Below are 26156 nucleotides of genomic sequence, written 5' to 3' on the forward strand. Positions count from 1 at the left end.
CTGAATGGCAGAACAACTGGTTGCTATGACATGCCTGACCACCAGGGGCACATGCAGAACATGGTGGGCATCAGCAGAATGGTGAAAAAGGTGAGCGGGGGCACCAGACCAAGGCAGGGCATCTGTCGCTGTCTTAGGGTGAGCCTCTGGTGGTTACTGAAAATTCTTTGCTCCCACATGCTGTGGTCCAGCCCGCTGCTCAGACCTGCTGCTGGTGCTGGCCCCGCTCACACCTGCTCTTGGGGCCATCATCAGGTGCAAGTGGCGGCTGCTGGCCCCAATTGCTCCTCAGGGTTTCTCCACCTCTCTCTGCTCCTGAGGGGCTATCGGGGCCAGCAGCCACAACTCGTGCCTGCTGCCAGCAATGGCCCTGCTCGCACCCACAGCCGGCGCCAGAGCTGCCGCTCGCACCTGCTGCTGGCACCTGGCATGCCGGTCCTGATCATTCGGTGCCATCAGTGGGTGTGAGTGGAGGCTTCTGATTCCAATTACCCCTGAGGGCTTTTCCACCTTCCCCTGCTCCTGAGGAGCGATTGGGGCCAACAGTCACCACTCTCACCCACTGACAGCGCCAGCCCTGCTTGCACCTGCTGCTGGGGTTGGCCCCAATCGCTCTGCGCCGTCAGCGGGACAAGCAGGGCCAGTGCCATCAGTGCATGGGAGTGATGGCAGGAGCGGGGCTACCGGCAGATGGTACTGGGGGCCGTGGTGGGAGGGACTGGGTGGGTGCATGGAGGATGGGCCAAGACCTGCCCCTGTGCCCACCACAGTCTAGCAGCCCACAATTCCTTTCAAGTTGCATGAATTTGTGCACTGAGCCCCTAGTAGTTATATAAGAGGGAAGCAGACTGCTTTTCCAAAGGTGTCAAAGTTCTAAAATTCCCTGAACTTACCCAGACCCTTTTTTAAATTGTTATATTATGTACACTACCAAATTTATGCTACTTTTATTTATTTTGTCTTTTACTTTCTCAATTTTGGATGTAGTTTGTCTTCTTGCCAAAAAAACACCAATCAAGGAAAGGTTTTATAAAAATTACATGACAAGAATGAAATGCAAATTTGAATAACTTTAAAATGTAAGTGGGTAACCCATTAAATTAGCACATAAGAGAAAAGAAAAACCAGGTTGGCCAAGCTGTGAGGAAACATGAATGTACATATATTTTATTGAGCAATATCGAAAAAACAGGTTCTTTCTGGCAAGTAACCTGAGTTTTTAAATTTAGAAAAGTAATATTTACCACCAAAATTATATTAAACTCATATATTAAATCGTTATACTAATACTCATTCTTTTTTGTGTTTTTTTTTAGCCATGGATGTGTAAGGAATATTATAGACTTCTTTGAATTTCGATGCTGTGGCCTCTTTCGTCCTGTTATCGTGGACTGGACAAGGCAGTATACAATAGAATATGACCAAATATCAGGATCTGGGTACCAGCTCGTGTAGCCGCGTCTTTATCTTATGAAGCATATTGCTAAGTGGTGCCTGAAAATGTGTCTGTCCGTCTCTCTCACACTCGAATCCACATCCTTTGAACAAGAGCATGTTGTATATGGGGCTAACAGTGAATTTTACAGTCTTTTTTCCCCAACACTTTTATTAACAAAGGTAAATATGGACAGAACACACTGCCACTTCTGGGAAGAGTAAAGGTCTTAAAATGAATTTAATGTGGGAATCACAACATACTCAACTTTTTGTTTTGTTCTCATAACACTTTTCACACAAAAAAAGAGTGAACTTATTCTGTTGACAGATATTATACTAATCAGAAATGTTTGAGTCTTGCTAAAACTAAATTTATGGTATACAGCTAAATTTTATGGTACAATCTACTAAAAGTATTGCAGTTAGTCTTGAATTGATTCAAACTAATGTTATGTACGTTTTAGAATGTACATGTTTATACTGTGATGAAAATCATGTGGTTTTATTAGGGATCCTCTCTAATGTGTCTTCAAAGGCACAAGAAAATAATGTTCACAAAAAAAAAAAAAGTGCTAATAATATTATATTGCTATCAGCTCTTACAGTGCCGATATATTTCTGGTTTAGTAAGTAATTTGTAGTAACCTTGCTGTGAGGTTTTATGGTCTGATAACAAAACACTTGCATGAGTATAGTAAGTCATGCCATTCTGTTCAAGCTTAAAAGCCCTACTAAGTGCATGATACACCTCATAGAATGTATTATAGCACCTACTATCCAGTAAAGCATAAATTAGAATTTAATTTGATGTGCACACAATCTACTTTTTAAGAGTTAAGGTATTTTCAAGAAAATGCAGAATAAGTTAATGCTAAATTCTCACTAATAGATAAGTGAATTTACTTTTAAAATTCTGAGCTGCAAAATAAAGACAAAATGGAGTTTAGCTAAAGATGGAGCATGATCTCTGTACATAGCACATCTGATTAAAAGAAAAGCTAATGAATGTTATGGTTTTAAAAATATGACCTATCAGAAAGAATTTAATCCCCAAGTTTATTTGAGTTTTTTCAGTAATTGAATGTTTTGAAATTTGTTAATGTTATCTGGATTTCAAAAAAGATTTTCTTATATTGTTAAACGTGATGCACTGATCAATTTTTGTTGCAGCATTTTCATACTCACAATGAACTATCAGTCACTGCTTCCATAAATATTGTTTACAGAGTGAGACTTGCTGTAGTCCTCTTAAGTGCTGTAGCAAACTGTGGTTCGAGCAACCTGTGGGAAACCTGTGAGAGGGAATGGGCTGGGGGAGGGTGGGAAAAGGGTGGTCAGACTAATGACAGACCCTAGGCCAGTGTAAAGATTGTGTATCTGTATATAAATAATTTATCAAATAGTTTTCTCTTTGTGTCTGTGTATGTGTTAGTTGTTTAAAGCTGCTCATTTCGTTTTACCCAACCAAAAGAAAAGAAAGATAACTAATGAGCTTCTAGTGATGTTTCATATTGCTGTTAATAGGCATTATACCTTGCAAGTTCACTGCATGTCTGATGCTTGGTAAAATTAGTATTCCCTGTAAAATGCAGATTACAGGTATTAAAGCAATCTAGTGGTATACCCGCCGCCCCTTGCCTTAGTAAGAGGAGCAGTGAAAATGTACATAGTTGATGTTCAGTATTTCCAAATACTGTTTTTATATAGTCCCTTTGACCATAAGTCACACACCAGAAAGATTACACTTAGTGTTTGTGAGTGTTTTAAGATTAGAAAATTGGCATACGTACTTTCTTTTGAAAAGGGAAGAGATGGTTGTGGGGTGGCAATAGCATTGTGCCATTTTTGTCAGAGTGTAAAAAACTGGTCAATTAACAAGTGTCTGCTAGTTTTGACTACTATTAAAATAATTGGGGCAAATTTTAGATAATTTTTTTATTTCACAATTATTTATAAAAGCCTAGAATTTGTTTTAATTTTTTGTATTTTGAGCCACTTCACATGAAGACTCGGTTACAGTTTTTATTGAATACATTTTTATTAACAGTCAAATACTATGGTGATTTTCTAATTTGGATAAGAGTGTTGCTACCACTTTTTTTCTTTGTGGTACAATATTCTTTTCAGTGCAAGAGATGTCTTTCAGTTAAATAGAAAAACCCTCTAGATATTTAATTACATGGAAAATATTAGCATTGTTAACTAGTACTAACATCTCATAATACCAATGAAATCTGTAACTCAGAAATGGTCAGATGGTCAGGAGCCAACTGTGCAGCATTGCACCCTCTGTTTAATTCTTTCATAGATCTTGTACGTGGAACCAACTTAACCCAGTTCTAAACTTGTGTATGAATGTGACACTTTGGGAAGTAGTTCATATCAGCTTAATTGGGTACATTTAACAAATAGGAACTTATTTTTCTCAGCTCTGAACATCAACTCTTTTTTTGGAGTTTTTTTCTCTTCATATTTTTGTTGTTCCCAGGAATTTTTTGAAATATTAGAAGGCATAAAACAACATCATTATAGTTAAGCTATTGATATTTTTATTTTATATTTTCTTTATTTATAACTGTGCCAAGTATTATTTTGCTACTTACCGTGTTACTCTGTGGAAAGGAAAACCTGTAAAGTGTTTAATAAGCTCTCCTCACATAAATTAAATCTGTCAAAATTTTTAAAATATTAATCGGAATAAATATTGACTCTTAGATGTGTGCTTGCTTATTTCACTTGATTCACTTCAAGAAATTGATGAAACACTAGTAGTGGTATCTATAATGTGAATAGATTATATATTTATATTGAGTCAACTAGAATTCAAGTTGCAAGATTAGGAATTGGTTTAAGGGTGATAGTGGTATTCTAAAAAAAGCTCCACAATTTTATGTGGATATGTGTGTGTAATTATTATTTTTTAATAAAGAAAATAAAGTTTTCTATAAGAATCTTAGGTTATATGGAGTTAGTAGGATCTTCTGGGACTTTATGAATCTCCCAAGTTTTAAATATAAGTATATTTAAGAGATTTAAAAGACATATATTTTTCTTGATTTCAGAGAGGAAGAGAGAAATAGAAACATCAGTATTGAAAAACATTGATCGGCTGCCTCTTACACACCCCCGACCGAGGATCAAGCCCTCTTGACTGGGAATCAAACCCACACACTTTGGTGCACGGAATGAGACCCGACCAACTGAACCACATGGCCCAAATGGATGGTTTTTAAAATAAAAATATGTATTTGCCACATAGCCCTTTAATGTCACACTTGGATTTCTTGGGTGCTACCCTGTCAATTTGCATCCAAATGATGAAAGTAATTCTTCCCAGAACAGTCTGCCCAAAGCCAAATTCCTTTCTCCACTCCTGAAACCAGTGGAAGCTAAGTTTACAGCTTCGGAGTGGCTGTTTTGCCATGACTCCAGTTTAAGAATAATTTTAATTATTATGAATGGATATCGAATTTGGCAAGAAGTCTCAAATTACCAGGCACCTGGCAACTTCACATTGAATATTTTTTTCTAGGATATTAGCATCTCCAACACAATGTGGGAAACAGTAAATGTGGGAAATGTTGCCTCTGTGAAGGGAAGTTTATTATGTTTGCGAGTGTTTTAAGATTAGAAATAGATTTATTATATAAAACATTCTGGATTATCTATCACTGCTTCAAACCACTCCAAATTTAGTGGTGTAAAATGGTATTTTTGTTCACAGATCTGCATTTAGTCAGAACTCAACAGGAGTAGCTCACTTGAACCACCTTGGTGTCAGCTGGGATGGTTCAAAAACAGGACTGGAATGATTGAAAGTTCACTCACATGTGTGATAGGTTGATTGGTACATGCTGATACCAAATATAGCTAGAACGCCTATATTTAGCTTCCATGTGTAGCCTGGGCTTTCTTAAAACATGGTGGCTCAGCTCTATGAGTAAGCAACCTAAGAGAAAGAAGCTGTATTGTCGTTTTTTATCTAGACTTGTCCGTCAGATCCTGTGAGTTAAAAATGCATCACCAAGGTTAGCCTTTGTCCAGAGGGATGGGAATTAGACTCCATCTTTAATGGGTACGTCAAAGAATCTGTGTATGGCTAAGATGTTTTAAAACTCCCACATACATAATTACTGCATAATTCTTCAAGTCAAGCTATCTCATTTATTTCCAGTTAACGTCCCTGTCCTGCTTAAAGGAAAGGCTTACCCTTCTCCCACCCTGGAACTTGTGACGTACTCTGAGCTATGATGTAAATCAGCATGAATTCTATCACCTCGCATACCCTCAATTCACTTCTCCCCACTAAGTTTCATTCTTTTTGATGTCAGACATAACACACACCCTTTAGCTTTTCAAAATAAGCAATGCAATAAGAGGGGCTTTGGTAAAGGTTAAGATGTGTTCACAGATCAGGCTGGTTCAATTTCACTAAATCATAGGCCAATTTCAGACCCTACTCCTGGAAAAGAAGTTTGGATTGAGTCTTTGGTAAAGAACAAAGTTTCTAAGTAATGAAAATAGTCCTTATAGAATCTAATTCTCCTTTTCTACCCGAACCACCTGAGTGTAGCAGGACAATGCAACAAGCTTTGCCTCATGTGCAGAATTGCTGTGAGAAAGCACTCAGTTCCCAGGGGTTAGCAGAGTCTAAAAAGTCACCCTAAGCTTCAGATTTGACAGTTGTCAGGAGGGAGCTGTTTGCAATGATCTTTGGGTATAGGAAAGAATCTTCGACTTAACACTGCACCCACCTTAGATCAATATGCCTCTCAGAGGAATTGGTTGAAAAGGTTATGGCCCCACCCCTGTGGATTCTGCTGCTGTGGGGCTGAAGCTGGGCCTGAGAACTGCCTTTTCATGCCCCCGGGCGATTCTAAGGCGGGTTGTCTGGGAGGCATTCGGAGTCGCCACCTTGTTATAGGAGATGCTGCACTGCTGAAAACTAGCTTTGAGGAATCTGAACTGTTCAGTAACCCTCACTCGAGGCATATTTACCATCCTAGAAGTCTTTTCCAATAGCTGAAATGCAAACATTAACCTAGTGAGTCAACTGGGTAATGGGGTGGACTCTCTCACAAATAAAACGCGGATAGGGACCCAAAGGATTTCCTACTAGCTGAAATCACAACAGCTCTTCCAAAAGGTAACTGAAAGACAACAGCCAAATGCAGCCAAAGTTTTATTTAAAGTGTAAAAGAAATGGTTCTTGAAAACGCTGATGAATAAAGCAAAAGGATACAGTGCTCTCTTCCTACTAGTGGGCCAGCCTATCCAAGTACAGGGCGATATACAGTACATACGTGCTGGTTTCACAGTAGTTTAGTGTTAGATTTTCTGTGCCTAGATTATGTCGAGATTCTCAGGGTGGGGTCTCGGTTCTGGGTTTACACCTTTACTGAGAGTGAACAAGGGCTCCTGCTCCTTGGCCATAGCCAAAGCCTTTGGGCCCGAAGTTCTTTGCATAGCATCCTACAAAAAAGGAAAGGGAGAGTTACTGCAAGTTCATTAAGCTTGGCTAGCATTTAAAAAAATGCTGACTATGCCAAAAAGTTCAACTACCTTAAGGTATAGTAACTAACTATAAAGGCCAAGTCTGAGCATTCTGGTTCCATAGTGTTCAGCTCAATGAGTTACGAGCATGAAAATCAGGCCAGGTAAGTTACATATTTGTCTATTACTTTATATACTCACCTATAGACATAAAGCATATATTCATAAACGTTGCTTAAAAAGATGAAAGAAGACTTTGTTGTGGGGTTGTTTTTATTGGTAGGGGAGTTTTAAATGATCAAGATCTTGAATGTATCAATCAAATTCTGTGGGTTTTTGTCATCTGGAAGTATCCCTAGATCTTTTATTTTCAAACAACCAGTGACACTAGTCTGCTTCCCCCCATTTTCAGAGTATTTCTTTATTCTTTTGTGTGTGTTTTTAATGCTAATGACATTCCATTAACAAACAGCCAGTGCAGGATATTCATACGGATAAATAATACCTAAAATTAATTTTACCTTTACAATAGATTTCACCTTCCTTCTCAGTCAGAGTTGTTGATTCAAGACTCTTTCCACACTTGGCACAGCGGAAGCAGTTTTTGTGCCAGGGCTGAAAGAGAGCAGTGAGCAAGTCTGAGAGGCTGGTTCCTGCCGTACAAATTCACACGCTCGGGAAGATCATCCCACAGAGAGCTCCCGACCCCGAACGCTGGTTCAACCCAACCACGGTGGGACTGGACCACCCTAGCACCTGCATTCTCGGTCACCTACAAAAGGGCTTAGTTCAAAACTTCACTCACACAAGATGTGGACTGGAAGCTACCCACGGAAGGGCCACTTCCCTGAGAGCGCTCTGAGGCCTTGTCACATGGCTGGTGCGCACCTTTAATCGGCCTCCTTTATGGAAGACAAACCCTGCAGCTCAAAGGTGAAGTCACTTCCCTAAAGCCACACACCAATGTGCTGACTGGTTCACTGCTTTTCCCCACTACACCAAGCATGTCAAACTCATGGCCTACAGGCCACAGGCCTCATTTATTTGGCCCGTGTAGCCTGCGAGTTTGACATGCTTGCACTACACGGACTAACCTGCAGAGCCAGATTTGTTAACAGCCTACCCGTGTTTGTTAATAACCTTCAGGAGCGCCCCCTAGGAAAACAAGTTTCCTTGTCAATTAAGGGCAGTACTTCAAAAAATTAACGATTCAGATAGAAATGCAACTTATTGTAAAATAACTTTGATCCTCAGCATTTACTTACAAAACACATGCCTGTGTGGGGTGTGGAGGGCTAAGGGGGGACGCGGAGAGCTGTCCTTCACTGTCGTTAATGCAAAGCACCCCTTTACCTTTCCTGCTCCGATGATCTTCTCAGCGGCGTACACAGAATCCCCACATCTGGAACACTTCTCAGCACCTCCGAACTTCTGAGCAAACTTCGAAGTGTTGGGGTTTGTTGTTGGCCTGTGAGGTTGAACACTGTGGAAAGGAGAAAAAAAGCTATTCGATTTTCCAAAGTGCCCTGGTAAACCCACATGGCAGGCACAATGGCCCTCGGGACTTGGTGCTACACCTCAGGGTGGGAGGCCTTCCCAGGCCAGCCGAGGGGGAAGAAGAAATTAATCTCAGGTGCAGCCATAGTTATTACTTTAACCTACTTATGGGCTCATTATTGTTACAAAAAGACCCAAACTGAAATATCAGTCTTTCTAAGCCTAATATCAAATTTCATTCTGTCTCTAGTGCTAGCCTCTCCACTAAACTACTATGCTATGCTTCATAAAATACCATCACACATTTTTAACCCAGAGTCATATTAGTACCACTAGAATCACTAGAATCACATCTAGCTTTTTATTTCACATGAGATTGGAAAAAATCAATGTTAAGCAGTTTTTGCATATACAGTAGGTCAGTTGACTTAAGCAGTCTATAAGAAAATGAAGCAATGATTTATAAATTAATTTCCAAATACAGCTTACATAGATGAAAGTGTACACATATCACTTTCTTTGTAAGAAAATCTGCCTATACTATTTGACTTAATTTCATTATTTTTATTTTTCTCTAGGGAGGCCAGACTGTGACTATGGACTGCTCTCCATGGGGAGCGGGCCTAAGCAGTCAGTAGGACTCCCGGACTGTGAGAGGGGACAGGCTGGGCTAAGGGACCCTCCCCTCCCCCAGTGCACGAATTTCAGGCCTCTGGTTTTAAGGTAAAAGTTTGCAAACTCCCAGGTTCCTGTTTGCCAAGCCACGTTAATTGTTATAATTCATCTCTGAAGATAATGAACATGATCCTAACTCACCTCTCTGGCTTGATGCCCAGCCTCTCGCCCCGGTCCATGTTGAGGGTGCCAGCGCCCTGGCCATACCCGTAGCCTTTTGGCCCATACTTCTTTCCGTAGCAAGATTTGCAGTAGATCTCTTCATCATGAATTGCCACTGTTGTGCTATCTAAGTTTTTCCTGCAAACCACTGAGGGGGGAAAAGTTAGAATTTAAAAATGTGCCAAAGAGCCGAAACCGGTTTGGCTCGGTAGAGCGTCGGTCTGCGGACTGAAAGGTCCCAGGTTCGATTCCAGTCAAGGGCATGTACCTTGGTTGCGGGCACATCCCCGGTAGAGGTGTGCAAGAGGCAGCTGGTCGATGTTTCTCTCTCATTGACGTTTCTAGCTCTCTATCACTCTCTTCTACTCTCTGTAAAAAATCAATAAAATATATATTAAAAAAAAAAAGTGCCAAAGATGCCTATCTCCTGAGACCAGTGGTGGTATAGACGCATGGTCTGCAAATGGTAATGGCCAGGCTTGCTCACCTCCCTGGGTTATCTGTGGTTTCCCAGAAGCCTGAGACGGCATCTGGACAGGTCAGCCACATCTGAGGCCTGTTTGCTTTTTCCCATGGATATGACAGTTGTTTCAGAAACGCATCCCAATCTTAAAGCCTCCAACTTTTCAGTACAACCTGCCTTCTGGCAGGAGGGAGAGGAGCCTGAGAATGCTGTAATTACACCAACAAGAGGAACAAAACTAACACTTTGCTCCCAAACCTGCGACACTCCCATCTTTTCAGCCTCTTCACACCAAACGTTAAATCACAACCTAACAGACAGCAGAGGGGTGGCTGAGTGTCTTGGGACAGCTGTCTCTGTGGCACCACCTCAGAAGCAGCTCCTGGGAGAGCTTGCCTTTGTCTCGGTTGAACTGTTTTCCCTCTAGAATTCTAACGTTCAGCACAGTCTCACAGAGAAAGCGTGCTCCCATCCTGCCACGGCTCCTCCGGAGTGGGAGGCTTGTCTGAAGAGCACCACGTGGGTGAAAGTCGGCATTTGCTTTCCTTCCACCCCAAAGGACAGCACATTCTTTCTTGCTGAATTTCTTACCACAAGACATTTCTAAGTATCCCACTTCGTAAAACTGCCAAATGGCATCATGTTTAATCCAGACATTATTTCACTTTCGAAAACTTCAATGAAGCCTGAGAAAAGTAGAAATTATGAGGGAGCAAGCATACTGGTAGGACAATCAGGCAGCTAGAAATCCAACATGTAGTAGAAAAAGGGACTCCCCTCTTACTTGAAAGAAGGGGAGAAGTGAAAAGAGGAAGGAAAGAAAGAGCGAAGGGCAGGGGGCTAGCAGGGTGGCTGAGAATAGAGAAAAGTTATAAAGTTTCGTCTATGGTCTTAGACCACAGTCTCTGTGGAAGAACAAAATGACATCACCTATCCCGGAACCTGGCTGTGGAGACTCAAGTACTGACACACATTTGTCTAAAGAGACAATTAACCTAAAACCATATACTGTTGAAGAACAAACACCCTTAACAGACGTTAAGTATAAACTAACATAAAAGCTGTTTTGAAAAATATCTAGTGCCCTGGCCAGTGTGGCTCAACTGGTTGGGCATCACCCTGGGCACTGAAAGGTTGCTGGTTCAATTCCTGGTCAAGGCACATGAGCTGGTTTTGGCCTTGATACACAGTATGGGGTGTGCACTAGGCAGGCGATCAAACATTGTTCTCACATTGATGTTTCTCTCCCTCTCCCTTCCTCTCTCTCTAAAAATAAAAAGATATTTAAAAGAAAACACAAAAACAATCTATTCAGCCAAAGCAAGTACAAATATATGAAAAATTTATTCCATAATCCCTCTCCTCCCAGTCCTCATCCCTATTCTAACTACTCTTAAAAGGCTGTCGTGAGCAGAGGCAAATATTAGGAAGGAGCAGAAACCTGGCATTTCATAAACACCGTCTTTATTGTGGTGTAAACATCATGGCTCAACCTAGATGAGACTAAGAGCAATTTCTAAAGTTTTCGCATTTCCTCTGTGTTCACATATTCTTTTGACTACAAACCTGCTGAAAAATAGATTCCTCAAAAAAAAAAAAAAAAAAAAAAAGTAAAAGTAACTTCTAAGAGAAGGAATAGTTAAACCAAATCTGAGAAATGGTAGTTACCCTGGAGGCGTACATAACAAACCTTCATACGTTGTATTTTTATTTTTGTAACTGTGTTGTGTTGTCCGTGTCTAGTTTGCTACACTATAAAAGATCCCAGGCACCTTGAATGCCGGTACCGAGAGGGAAAAGGACAACTAAAACTTGAGAAGTTTTTTCTGAAAATTATTTCTCAGTGTAACCAAATTTATTTTTAACATTTGTAGTTTCCAACAGCAGTAGTCACTGTGCAGTAGTACAGATAAAGCAAATAACTGCACATAAGGGAAGGTTCCCCACTAACAAATTCTTCATTAAAGACAAAGATGTACATTAGAAGATGACTAATGAAGAGCTTTTGATGCAACCACACTCTTGTTTAAAGCTGAAGACTTGAGGAAATGTGCTTGGAAGAGGGAGCTTATCTGATTCTGTTTCTCTCATTATCAGGCATTTACTCCCTTCTGAGCATATAGGCCGGTGCTGTTTTATTTCCTGCCTACGTCAGACACTGACCATTTCCCAGCTTAAACAATATACCAACCTGCCTCTGCGGTATTTCCATATCCCAAGTTCCTTCCCCTCAACTGTAGGGTATCAATGACCAGAAATAACAGTATTCACTACTGGAGAAGACAGAATTTGAGCTTCTAAAGCAAGCTTGTCAAACTCGCGGCCCACAATGAATGCTTTTGAAGCCCAGGCAATGTCACGGTATGAATGAAACATTTTAACAAAAGTGTCGTAAATTTTTACAATATCCTGTTCCACATAACAATTAATATCGAACTACAAAGTTCGCTAACCAATGATCACTATAATCGTGTTGCATTCATTACGTGCCTTACGCGCCTTTCATGCAGGCGCACTATTTATCTCCACTAATACTAGCAGTGAATATTTTAGCATCTGATGGACATGTCATTAGTCTTGGGCTGACTTGTTCAGTGTGTGTAACAGGAACTGTTTCGCTTTTGGAGAACAAGAATAATAGGTTAATTTGTGTTACGCTTATTCAGTGGCTGCTAAGTTAATGTTCAAGAAAAAATATTAATTTTTATTAAAATGTTCTATATTTTATGTTAACAATGACTCATTTATTTCAGCCCTTTGTATTCAGCATGTCTTTATGGAAATAAATCTACATTTCTATGAAAATGGAAGCTTTGGTTTTTTTGCGGCCCACATAAACTGAAACCTGGTTTATTTGGCCTGTGTTAGCCTTTGAGTTGGACATGCTTGTTCCAGATATTTGAATTTTAACAGGGTGGTGAGAAACAGAGCAGCTCAGCCAGGAAGAGGAGGCCGGACTGTGTCAGGTGCCAGACTGGACACTGAACTCCCGGGGCAGGGGACACAGCTGTGACAAATGAAGACAGTCAAGGCCGGAGGGGGGCTCAGAGCCATGAGGACTCAGGAAGACTAAGGTCTTGGGGCACCTGCCGTCCTTGCTGCTGGGCTGAGCACTTAACAGTGTCTAGGAGAACAGACAGGCAAAAAAATCTTTTACAAAACCACAGTTTGTCCATTAAATATGCAAATTGAAGCTTCTTGCACACAGACCTGTCCCAGGGGAGCACGGTGGTACTTACTACACAGAAAGCAGCAGCGGTGGAAGCTCCGCCCATCGCACTGCACCTCCTCGGCGTGGTACACGGTCCTCCCGCAGGCCCCGCACTTGTTTCCGCACCCCCAGACGGGCATCCTGAGGGACAGAGAGGCGTCAGAGCGGCCCCAAACCCACGCTCGCTCGGGGGCTGTTTGGATTGAGTCTTTGGTAAAGAACAAAGTTTCTAAGCAATGAAAATAGTCCTTACAGAATCTAATTCTCCTTTTCTACCTGGACCACCTGAATGTACCTGCGTTTTATTTGTGAGAGAGTCCACCCCATAAAGATGCATCAGTTTGTCCCCAAACCCAACGCTTCGCTCGGATTTCCTTCCTTTGTGGGCCGCTCTAAACACGTCTTTAAAGGCCTGCGTCTCCAAAGTAACCCTCTCTCCTCTCCTCTCCCAAATTACAGGTTCTTTCATTAGAAAACTCTGGCTTGTCACGTGCAAGTTTTTCCCCTACAGCAGTGTTTCCCAAACTTCTCTCGTGATGAGAATCACCTGGTGGAGTTGTTAAACTACAGATTCCTGAATCCCAACTAAGAAGTGCTACACTAGAACTTTGGGGAACATATAAGCTTTCAATTTTACCTACATGTTCCCAAAAATTCTAGTGTAGCACTTCTTAGTTGCGATTCAGGAATCTGTAGTTTAACGACTCCACCAGGTGGTTCCCATCACGAGAGAAGTTTGGGAAACACTGCCCTGCAGAATACAGGACCCGCATTCAACAGAAGCACAGGCCTCCGGGCACAAAGCGAGCTGGCACTGGAATGCACAGGAGGGCACGCCCTGGCCCACCCCGCACACGCCCGGCCATAATGAGTGGCTTAGAGAACAGATGAAGAACTTGCATTGGGTGGAGTGTCTTATTACAGGTTCGATTCACTAAAACCCCGCCAAATTCTTAACAGCTAACCCGCACAAGCTGGGACACTCTTTCTAGGGAGGAACTTTCTAGGGAGGAAGCAAGTGGTGTGTTGTCCTGCAAGAACATGTTTTGTGTTTGTCTGCTGAAGTTATGTGAGAGCCCTAACGGTTTGGCTCAGTGGGCAGAGCGTCGGCCTGCAGACTCAAGGGTCCTAGGTCAAGGGCATGTACCTTGGTTGCGGGCACGTCCCCAGTAGGGGCCGTGCAGAAGGCAGCTGATTGATGTTTCTCTCTCATTGATGTTTCTAACTCTCTCTCTCTTCCTCTCTATTAAAAATGATAATAATAGTTATGTGATTTTGTAGCATAAATACTATGTCTGTGACAAGCACGACTGCATGCACAGAGCCTTGCTTCAATCACAACAAGCACCCCTCCAGAAGGCTACAGTGCAAGTTTCTATGCCCCCTAATCCCAGAGTCCTCTTATCCAGCCAACAGTTAATGTTCCCTCTTGGATGGGACGGTCAGACCATAGAGAACATGCTACCGAGTTCCCTTCCCAGCAGAATGAACTGTTTGTTGAGTGACCCAGAATAACCTCTGAGCAAGGTGCCGGTGTGGGGGCAGAGTTGGAAGTTTAAGTCTGTGGCTATCCTGCTCTGATGGAGGGCCAACATGTCCTAACCTCCTTCTCAATGGACTGGTCTTCATAGCTGCTGCCTGGTAAGTCTCCTAGGAGGAGCAGCTTGCTTCTCTAGGAAACAGCTGGTTAAGAAAGCCGGACCCTTCTCACTCACTCAAACCAGGCAGGGAGGAAAAGGGAAAGGGGGGCTGCTGAGCAGAAGACGGAGGTGAATTGAGGGTGGCAAATTCCCACCCTAACTCCCTGAACACCAGGAGGCCTTTCCAAAGGAAAGATCGCTCATGAAGCACTGTGTTGGGCATCTTTCTGGACCACAGCATTCACTCTCTGTCCCTCTTCTGATCATACTTCCCTAGAGTCTCTTCAGGGAAGCAAATCTCTCTTTGTTGGTCCATGTGGTTTGGAGAAGTACTTAATCAATGCGCTCTCCCGGTGATGGTCTGCCATGCTTGTGATCAATTCAAGACAAAACTCAGGTAAGCATTTCTAAACTTTCATACAATGTTATGCCACAGTCGGAAGTATGGTCACTGAATTCATCTTGTTGAACAGCGTAGAGAATCAATCTATACTTCAAAATTAAAACAAAACAAAAAGAGACCCTTTGCCACGACGTTTGAGCAGCACTGGCTGGAACAGTGTGGGCGCTGCCCTTAACTCCAGGGCCAGGAAACTCAGTCACGATGGCAGCCGGGTCACAGCATTCTCCCTCCCGCTACAGTGGTGGGCTTAGGAATGGGTACAGGACCCAAGTCAATTCAATGAGAGTTAAATTCGAGCTCTGGTTTAGAACTGTGTGAATGCAGGGATGGAATGTCTAGTGGCTGTCTAGCCACTATAAGAAAAGAAGCCAGATCAGAGGAAAACAGAGAATGAAGCCAGCTCAGAGATGGGGAGACTAGATGTAGACACTCGTTAGCCATGCCTTGTTTTATCCTGTACTCTGTATGTGAGCCAATACATTTCTTTCTAAGTCACCTGGACACGGAGCTCCTGTTCCTTGAAACAAGCAATAACACACACACACACACACACACACACACACACACACACCAGACTGATATGACTAATTATCACTAAACTATCGGTCTCAACTTGCAAAAAGCCTATTCCCTTATTCAGGCAGGAACAAAGTATTCCAAGGGTCCACAGCATTACCAGGCTACTGTGAAGGTAACCACGCAGGCTCAACATCTAGCAACAACAGAACTTATTTGCAAGCTTCCCCTCAGTAGTTGCATAAATTGCTCCTTCCCTTCCCTGGAGACAGGTGCTCCATTGTTCAAATGCACAATGAAACCCGAGCCTGGCTGTACAGCCTGACCCACGGCCTTGGCTCCAGCAGCCGGCACTGGCTTGAGTTTGGAGTGCAATTCGTGATGTTGACTTTGCCCACAGCTCCAAAGTTACCTGTGTTCTGGAATGTTCAAGGATGCTACAGTCATCTGCTAGAAAGTACCTTCAGGTTCCTGAGGAAACCAGAAGCCAAACCCAGGCTTACAGGTAATGACATACAATTACTTAATATTGGGTCCCAAGAATTAGTAGCCCAACTGACTTTTAAAATATTTGTTATTGTCTAGGCATTTCTTATCATATTATAAAGTACTAGTGGAGCCCCAGTGTACTTATTTGTGCACCAGTAGGGTCCCTCGGCCTGGCCTGCAGGATCAGGCCAAAAACAGCTATCTGATACCCCCCAAGAGGTCCTGGATTGGGAGAGGATGCAGGCCAGGCCAAGGGATCCCACTGGTGCACGATCAGGACTGGGGAGGTATTGCAGGAAAGCTCCAGGGCATGTCCAGCCCTGTATCATTCAGTCCTGATCAGCAGGACCCCAGCAGCAAGCTAACCTACCTGTTGGAGTGTCTGCCCCATGGTGGTCAGTGCACAACATAGCAAGTGGTTGAGTGGCCTTAGCATATCGTTAATATATTATGCTTTGATTGGTTGGATGGAGGACCGGGCGATTGGATACTTAGCATATTAGGCTTTTATTAGATAGGATACTGTCTACTAGTAATATCAGCCTGCCATCTTCCACATTCACACACATCTTCTTTGGAGCCATCACCAATAGAAAGCCAGATTTCTTATCAAGACTCACACTATCCTGAGTTGTTTCTGAATAACGTTTAAAAATGCATTTTTAAAAACCTAACTTAACTCATTACTTTTTTCTTTTTCTTTTTCTTTCTCTGTTAAAGAAGAGCTTGGGAGAATATCTTTCCTTTTTTTATGTAATGCAGGGTTATTGAATTTCACTTCTTGCAAATCAAGTCTTACTTCTATTATACATCCATAGCAGCCAAATGGGTATGTGTCATTTTCCAGGAAATATCCATCAAAGCTCTCCAACATTCAACTTACTCTGTTATTTCTTCCCCTTGAGGGTGGGGACTGCATCTCTGTAAACCCCAGCCCACCTACCAGCATACTTGACATATCTATACTAATAAAAGGTTAATATGCTAATTAGATCAGGTCAACCAGACATCCAACTTCTTTCCAGCCAAAGCCACAGTGGTGGGGGCTGAGGCAGAGGCAATTAGGGGTGATCAGGCTGGTAGGGGAGCAAGCAGTTAGGGGCACGATCAGGTCAGCTAGGGGAAGCAAGCAGTTCGTGGGCAACCAGGCTGGATCAGGGGAGAGCAAATGGGGGCGATCAGGCCAGCAGGCAGAGGAGGTTAGGGGCAATCAAGCAGGCAGGCAGGCGAGCAGTTAGAAGCCAGGGGTCCTGGATTGTGAGAAGGATGTCCCAGTTTGAAGATGGTACAGGCTGGCGTTAGGGACACACTCCCCCCCCCCCCCCATGCACAAATTTCATGCACCAGGCCTCTAGTATAAAAAAATATTTCATTTCTATTGTTTTAAAGAATCCTTCCTTTTTCAACCTTTTGATACGATTCCCATTTAGATCTTATCCTTCTCAAAACAAAAGTAGTACTGCCTTATTTCTTTTTGTCACATTTTTGGAATTGAAGTAAAAATTTCAAGTCATTGTCTTTTTAAAAGCTCTCCTAAATATTTCTGAATAAACCTCTGTGGTCCTGGCAAATGATCTTAGAAAGAGCATCCTCAGGCCTGGCTGTTGTGGCTCAGTTGGTTGAGTATCATGCTACATACAAAGAGATTGCAGGTTAAACTCCTGGTCAGTGCACATGCCCAAGTTGCAGGCTCACTCCCCAGCAGGGGTGTGCAGGAGGCAGCTGATCAATGTCTCTAGCTCTCCTTCTCCCCTCCTCGGGTTCTAAAATCAATTACACACAGACACACACACACACACACACACACACATATTATTATTATTTTATTTTATTTTATTTTTTTTTTTAAAGAGGACATTCTCAGAAAGCTTCAGCTGAATTTGTTTTATTTTTTAAGCTAGATAGTGGATAGCTGGGTATTCCTTATATTCTCTTTTGTATGTCTGAAATTTTCACCATGGAAGAAAGGGAAAGAAAGAGGGAGGAGGGGAAGCTGGTGTAGGCAGACCTGGGTTAAGCTCATTACTCTGGCAGTTGTGCAACCTCGGGCTTATCTATGACATAGTTACGTTTTTTATCTGTAAAAGAGGGAAAGGTAGCTCTCTATCTCTCAGACACTGAAGACAAAGCATGGTAAACAAATGCCTCAGCAGACATCCAGTGACTGTGAGTATGCAGGAGGGAGTGTCTCATCCTGTCTACCCTGCGGCCAGCACTGCACAGGAAACCCCCGTATCAGCACACAGAGCAAAGCTCAGAGCCACAAACAAGGTAAGGAAAAACCTAGCGTCTAGTCACTCACAAACTTTTTCCTGGGGCCATGAAAAAGCACTGCAAGTACAGCGATGGTTTCACTTATGGTGACCATCTAAGAAACGAAACCCCCATTTCACTTTCAGGGTGTACTCTGATGGACATTTCCTGCCTTTGGCAGGGAAGTGTGACGATCTTCCATTTCTGTCGCTCTTTGGCATTGCTACACATGTAAAAAAAAATCCACTCAAGGCTTCGTTTTTCTCACGTGCATCTGTCTGTACCGTTTCACAACAGCTGACATTAATCACAGCAAACTGGATGTACACTGAGCAATCTGGGCAGCATGCCTCCCAGTGCTATGGATTAATTTACAGAATGGTAAGAGGAGAAATAAAATCCCGCTTCACACACATCTCGCACAAGCAGGCCAAACGGGCGTATTCTGTTTCTTGGTCTTGTTTTTGGTTTCCAATGTCTGAAAGTATTTCAGCACTAGAATTTATACACTGTGTTAGATTAAAAAACTTGTTTACATCTGAACACCTATTTGCAATTTCTGTTTGCTGCTTCCTCCCAGTCTGAGACACCACCCAAAATAACAAGGTCCTACCTCCAGAAGAAAATTACTATGGTCTAACTCTGAGTCACCTTGTGGTAAAATGACATCACTCTTGATAACCAAGAGCCACAAAATGAGCACACGACTCCCTCATACCACCTGTGGCATTCACTGTCCTATTTTAGAATCTGAATGACTTGAACCCATGAATTTCCAGCCTACATGTCGCCACCTGAAGTTTGTTATTTGTTCTGAAAGTGAAGGTTTGGATTTTTGTTTTGATACCAAAGCTTTGGAATGAGTCCATCAATAACACAGATTCTAAGCGCTTCCAGAAGCTTTCACATTATACCACCATTTGCGCAGCTTTGTTGCTACACTAGAACATGGTTATAAACTAATTTTCCAAAAGGGCGAAGTTATTATAAACCAATTTCATCCTGAGCCACATCCAGAGGACTCACTTTGCTAAAGAACATGTAAGTTAATAGCACTGTGCCCAATTATAATGATTTTTTAACAAGGCCAGCATTTCAGAGCTGTCAGTAATTGGACACGAAGCTTTATTCAATGTCCATTCTAAAAACTGTTTCTTCTGCTCCCCAAGTTACCTGCCTAGTCTACTCCTTTTATCTAAGTAGATATCATGAACCAAGGATAGACTCCTTTGTGCCTCAGCAAAAGGCTCCATGTTTCATTCGACTCCTACCAAAGCCAAATCTTCAAGCTGGCCTTTGAGTCATCTCTGCCTCAGGGAGAAGTAAGAGCCTGGATTTGGGAGTCAACACCGTCTCTTTTCCCTCATATGTAAAATGAGGATAGCAGTACCTTTCTTACAGAGCTGTGAAGAGAAGGAGCTGAGAAAATGCTTATAGTAGGCACTCAATTATCGGTAATCTTTGTCATCAACATTTAGCAGTTTTCAAACTTGGTTGTCAATACTCATCTTCCTCTCTCCATCTGATGTCTCCATTCCTCCTTATACCCCTAATCCCTTCCATCAGGGCAACTGACTTACCTCCCTCCCTCATCCGGCTAACTCCTGACTTCATTTCTGTATCTCCATTAACTGTAGCTAATGTGCAATGCTTTCCTATTCTTGAAGCCCTCATATAAATGTATTCATTCAGTCTTTTATAAGCCAGACCCTGGGCTATAAGGTTGAGGATAAAGGTTTTAGAAGTGTGCCCGCTTCTCAGGGAGTTTGGGTGGTAGAAATATGTTCACAAATAATAGCAAGACAACAGAACCAGTGACACAGAGGTGTGCAGGAAGGGCTCTGGGAAGCCTGCATGGTCTGGTTATACAGGGATGGCAAAAAAGGTTTTAGCTCCTGGACCCTCTGAAAGAGGATCCCTGTAAGTATGATGAGGAAGATTCTGAAGTTATAACGCTGGTGAAGTACCCAGCAAAGAGTCTGTACTCCATATACATGTATGTTGATTTTCCTTTTCTTAAAGAGTACTTACTACTAGGCCCAAATATGGCTGCAAAAAGTTCAGTCATTCTGTGACTCCCTGAGCCCCAAAAAAGCAAATCCAGACTCAATCCACTCGTTTGACTGCAGAACTTCAAGCTGTTCCCCAAATCCCCGTATCTTCACATGAAGACCTTCCTCTCCCCCCAGTCTTCCTCCTTACCATTAGTTATTGATTCTATAGGCTGTTACCATTTACATCTTCAACTTGAGGTACAGAAAAATCCTTGACAGGAAAATCCTTTGACTACCTGACAAATCACATGTTGTAATTAGAATGCAACTATGCTATAAACTCCGTCACCCCTGCCTCCAACATCTGCCAGAGCAATTCACAAGCATGCTAACTACAATATATTTATTTATTCAAACAAATTAATGTTCGAATGATTTACACATGATGGAGTTAGACCAAGATTTATATATGTCAAGACTACTGTTTACCTGCCAAGTTATCTTAGGTTAGGTTGGTTATTTGATCTGCTAGTTTTCTCATTTCAAAAATGGAGATAATACTTATTTAGATCATAAGGCAGTTCTGAGATTAAACCAATATATGTCAGGTACTTAGAATACTGCTTGCACATAAGAGGTTAAAATAAATACTATATTATTATTATCGTATATAACAAAAGCCTAACATGCAAATTGTCCCCTCGGGTGGTCGTTTGACCACTTGCTATGATGTGCGCTGACCACGAGGGGGTAGCATGGGACATGGCGGGCATCAGGGATGTGGCACTGGTAGCAGGCAGCAATGAAGGCACTCCTGGCCTTGATGGGCCCTGACGAGGTGGAGCAGGTGAGCTGGTGGCTCCAGGCCAAAGCGGGTGTGAGCAGGGGCCCGATCACCTGCCAACTGCCCCACAGAGGGCAACCAGTGGTGGTGGCGGTGAGCAGGGCTGCCGCCCAGCTCCCAGATGCTGAGGGGGTTGGGCAGGCGCCCCAGCCCAGATTGATCGCTCTACAGACAGGATGGTGGAGCAGGTGAGGGGGCGGCACTAGGCCAAGGTGGGGTCCAGGTGGGGCTGCGGGGCAGCTAGGCTGGGACCCATCTCTGCAGGCCACCCCGAGGGACCCACCTTGTGCACAAAGTCATGCACCGGGCCTTTACTTATATAAAGCTTACTATCTCTTTACTTATGTTAAATAGTTTACTTATAGTAATTTAATCCCCATAACATTAAGATAGGCATTATTATCATCCCTTTTATAGATGGGAAAGCTGAGGAATAGAAATATTAAGTGGCTTATAATGGTGAAACCAAACCAAAATGACAAATTTGATCTAAAAATTAATGCCAATAAACTTCAAATGAATTCATAGATGTTTAGATGTTTCTCTAAAACTAAATCACTACTAGCCACGCAAATATAGTACTGAGTTCATGGCTCTGGCATAGGTTCTTTTTAAATTGGGTATTTCCTGTACCTGCTGGATGAGGATTCACTTTTCTCCTCACTCTTTCCTTCTGGGAGAGAACCCGCCAAGGAACCGTCTTGCCTGTAGTGAACTGGCCCTAATGCATTACATGGTATGTGTCCTCTTCTTATGAGTCACGGAAAATTAGTAGGACTGTTGGTTTGAGATGGTAAGCAAAAAAGCAAGCAACCTAGTATTCTTTGCAAATTATTCACTATATACTTCTATTGGTTCTTCCTCTATGACTTTCACTAACACTTAACATTTTTAATAATCGGAACTTGTGTCCCGCTCCTCCACAATCCAGTTTGAGAAAACTCCCTAAGTTAGGGTTATGAACCCTAACTTGAACTTCTGGGGATCAGTGAACTTGGTACCATGTACTTTATTTTATGCACTTCACATTTTGAGAAGGAGTCCAGAGGCTTCACTAGGCTGCCAGAAAAGTTCATGACATGTAGCCCTGGCCAGTATTGCTTAATGGTCAGCATTGGTCAGTGCACAGAAGAGTCTCAGGTTTGATTCCTGATCAAGGGCATGTACCTGGGTTGCAGGTTCAATCCCAGGCCCTGGTAAGTCGGGCACGTTTGGGAGGCAAACAATTGATGCCTCTCTCTCTCTCCCATCCCTTCTTCCTTGGGTGAGGATTAATAAAACAAAACAAAATAAAGAAACAGGTAGCACCATTCTTGGTAATGAAGGTAATCAAGGGAGGGAGGCCATGCAAATACCAGACCAGGAAATGATGGGAGGAAACCTGTGAATGTCTGCAAAGGGAGGAGAAAGAGCTGGCCTCTGGGCAAGGCCTAGGGTTAGTGTTCATGTCTGAGTCAGCTCTCCTGGAAGAGGCCGTCAATAATAGTCTTTTCCCCACAGACTCAACAACTCTGTGTAGAACAGGGTCTAGTCACAGGAAAGCTCCCCAGGCTGGGCTGGCTTTGTTAGGCTTTTAAGACAACCCTGCAAGGTATGTGATGTTATACCTGTTTTACAAGATAAAGTCACTGAGGTCAGAGAACAGCTTGCCCAAGGTCATCAAGCTCAGATAGGAATTTGGGCCCAAATGACTTCAGTCCTGCTCTTCTCACTGTGCAATGTTTTGGCAATTTAATCAGGACAGAGCTCCTCTGAGTTCTTACTGCTTTCGGCGCAATATTTAGCAGATACCAGTATCAACCAATATTCGTTGAATACATCTAGAGGAATCCATTGAAAACTTTTGACAGAAACCTTAGATAAAATCTGCTAATGCATAGAATGCTTGAGTCCCACTAAATCTTTGTTCATCACAACTATAACTTACTAATTCCTTCATTCGTTCAATAAATCAGTGTTGGCTCTGGGCAAAGGGTGTTTAGGGCATCCAAATAAGCACTGTGTTTCAAGTTCTCATGGGCCGCAGACCCTGTCTCTACCTGACTTCACTTTGAAGGAGCAAAAGAAACTAGAATCCAGAGTAGGAAGAACCTTGAGAAATATTGATGAAGCCCCAGCTGCAGTCACCTGGAAGGAGCTCTGACCAAGAAGAAAGGGGGGGGGGGGGGGGGGGGGAGACCACGGAGGCTCTGAAATGGGTTATAGCTTGGAAAGCAGTTTTGAAACGTTGTGGCATCCACCCTTTTAGAATACTGCCCATCTCTTTCCTGAAACATTTTGAGGCAGATTATATAGCCAACCTCGAGATTTGTCCTATTTGAGCTCTTTCTATAGATACAGCTTTAAAACAGGTTGATTGGAAAAGTTAAAAAAAAAAAAAAAAAAAAAAAAAAAAAAAAACCTCGATCCTTCTTACTGTCCCAGTATAAAAAGTTACCCCAAATAAAAAGCGTTTCTAGAATGAAAACGGACTTGGTCTGCCGGCTGCAAACAAAACAGATCACACATGTGGAGTAACCACTTAAACACCGTCCACAGACGTCCTAGCTTGGGGGGGTGGGGGGGTGTCCCGGGACTCAGGAGGCCTCCCCTCGCCCCGGGGCTGCCTACGTGGAGCTCGAAACCCAGGAGGTGACTTTCAGGACCTGTTGCAGAATTTCTCAACCGAGCATTCGGACTGTCCTATTTGTACCCGACTTGTAGAAAGTTCCGGAAAAAAGCGGGGAGTTTTCCATGGACGTTTCCACCGCTCTTTTACGGTTTAGGGTTCAGCGCGTAGTGGGCAGAGACCTCCGAACAATGGGACGCCGGCGGTCTGAGCCCCAGCCGGGGGAGCACTGCTGGGTGCGGGGGAGGACCACGGGGGGCCCGGGGAGGATGAGGGGTGCCGGGGGAGGACTGGGGGGGGGGTGCCGGGGGAGGACGGAGGGTGCCAGTGGAGGACTGCGGGGTGCCGGGGGAGGACGGAGGGTGCCAGTGGAGGACTGCGGGGTGCCGGGGGAGGACGGAGGGGTGCCGGGGGGAGGACCGTGGGGGCCCGGGGAGGACGGGGGGTGCCGGGGGAGGACCGCGGGGTGCTGGGGAAGGACTACGGGGTCGCGGGCCAGGGAAGCCCCAGCCCCGGGAAGCGCGCACCGCACCCGGGCAGGGGAGACCCGCGGAGGGGGGGGGGCCCAGGGCTCCCAAAAGGCGGGTTAGCAGCCACGTGAAACTCTCCAGCTCGCCTCGCCCAGAAAACCCGCAGGGACACGCCGGGACGGAGGCCAGGCACTGTTTGTTAGTTATTTACCTGCCCCGCGGGCCCGGGTCCCAGGGCAGCGCCGGGCGGCAGCGCGGGGAGCGGGAAGTACGAGGGTGGAGAGGGCGGGGAACAGGGGTGAGTGAGGTGGATGACTGGGGTCTAGGTGGGCACTGCGGCAGGGATGTCATAGGAGGTGGGGGGTTCCCACACGGCCGGCCTGAGGACCCCGGGAGGCGGTGCGAAACCCCCCCCAACCCCCGGCCCCCAAGGCCAGCGGAGCCGCCCCCCACCGCCGCTACTCACTCGACTTGGAGGCTGGAGCACGCGCCGCGGGCAAAGCTGGGGCAGCGCAGTCGGAGGGCGTGTGCAGGGGATCCGCGCGTGCGGCGCCTTTAAAAGACCCCCTGGTGGGCGTGGCCTCGCTGGCCCCGCCCCCGCCCCGCCCCTCGCCCGGTTCCCGGACCCGCCGGAGGGAGCGCGGGGGGCGTCGGGCGGAGGTGGGGCGTCCGCGCCGCAGGGCTCCGGGCTTCGGACGGTGAAACAAAAGGCAGGAATCCCGCCTCTTCCTACCGCTTCCCGCGCTCGGGGGCGGCTCCGCTGGCCGTGCCCCTCTGCCCGCAGCGGCCGACAGTGTCCGGGAGCTACTGGAGTCGGGAAAGGAACCTTCCTCCCGGGCGGGACGGTCCCGGCGGGAAAGTACCCACCGCCCGGCCCCGGCCCCGGCCCCTCCCCACCGGGTTCCCCTTCTTCCTTCGGGAGGGACCGATCCGAGGTCGAGGGGGCTCCCGCAGGAGAAATCGGCCGCACGGGGGCTTCCCAGCACCCTCCTCCCCGCCTTACCCTCCTTATAAGTAAACGCAGCTGATTAACTCCCCCGGTGCACAAATAGGCTCTGGTTTGGTTTCCAGCTTCTGGGAACTCGCAGCCTTCCTGTTCTTAAAGAGCAGAATTTCTCCTCTAGACTAAATAAATGACGTTAGGAAAAACGCTGCATTCCCCAAGTGCTTGGCTTTTCCCACCGCGAGGACACAGCTACCCACCAGGGCTGCTGTGGGAAGTGACCTAAACCCGGCCGGGAAGGGGGTGCTCCAAGGGTGTAGGGGTGTTGGTTTCAGGAAAAGTCCAGGGATGCCAGGGACACCCGAGGGAACCAATGCCATGGGCTACAGGATGATTTGTTGTCTTGAATGAAAAGAACAAGAACAGTGCCAGTCTCTAGCTGGTTCCCATTCTAGGCGCGCTGATGACCTCTGTGTGGGGTGCGATGATCCCAGAGAATTGATATTTGGGACCGTGGGCAGCTCAAAAAAGGCGGGGAGTCAAACTATCCCTCCGGCCACAAATGCAGTCAGTAGCCTCCTCTGGTTCAGAGCTTGTCAGCCTCCACACTGCTGAGGTTTGGGGCAATTCTTTGCTGTGGAGGCTGCTCCATGCTTTGTGCCTCCACCCACCAGCTGCCAATAGCACCCTTTCCTTCCCATTGTAGCTCATAGGAGAGGATGGCCCAAATGCCCTGTTGGAAAGCGGGCAGAAGGCGCTGGTTTCAGAACCACTGCCCCGCTATATGTCTGCATGACAAAGTGCAGAGCAGGTTTAGAATAATACTATTTTCTATGCTGGGGCCAGCCGAGGGTAAATTCATTATAATAATATTGATAGCAGCCTTATTCTCTGTCTACCGAGCGCTGTGCAAAAACACAGCGGTGATTGACATCTCCTGATACTGTGGCAGGAGTCTGGAAGTATTCCTGCCTGCTGTGAGCTTTTCTAAATATGGACAATCCGAATTTTCATGACGTCAGCTCATGCAAAAGTGACCTGACTTCTGGGACTGGCAT

The 26156-nt window shown here is 44.6% G+C and overlaps 2 protein-coding genes across 3 annotated transcripts in view; one reads left to right on the forward strand and one right to left on the reverse strand.

Annotated features, from left to right (window-relative positions):
* Positions 1–4151, forward strand: part of ZDHHC17 (zinc finger DHHC-type palmitoyltransferase 17) — an 86823-nt gene extending 82672 nt beyond the window's left edge. For both annotated transcript variants that reach the window (XM_045588274.1, XM_036456018.2), the window contains one exon: positions 1317–4151. In XM_045588274.1, coding sequence (XP_045444230.1) covers positions 1317–1455 — 139 coding nt within the window. In that variant the 3' untranslated portion in view covers positions 1456–4151. The remainder of the gene's footprint in view (positions 1–1316) is intronic.
* Positions 4152–6608: 2457 nt separating this feature from the next.
* On the reverse strand, positions 6609–24737 carry CSRP2 (cysteine and glycine rich protein 2). The gene is made up of 6 exons (XM_036457432.2): positions 24622–24737; positions 12967–13079; positions 9244–9412; positions 8284–8413; positions 7452–7545; positions 6609–6909 (listed from the first exon to the last, which is right to left on the reverse strand). Exons 2-6 carry the CDS (start codon positions 13076–13078, stop codon positions 6833–6835), a joined length of 582 nt encoding a protein of 193 aa, XP_036313325.1. The 5' UTR covers position 13079; positions 24622–24737; the 3' UTR covers positions 6609–6832.
* Between the last annotated feature and the right edge of the window lie 1419 nt (positions 24738–26156).

Source organism: Pipistrellus kuhlii, unplaced genomic scaffold (assembly GCF_014108245.1).
Source record: "Pipistrellus kuhlii isolate mPipKuh1 unplaced genomic scaffold, mPipKuh1.p scaffold_m20_p_3, whole genome shotgun sequence".
Taxonomy (NCBI): Eukaryota; Metazoa; Chordata; class Mammalia; order Chiroptera; family Vespertilionidae; genus Pipistrellus; species Pipistrellus kuhlii.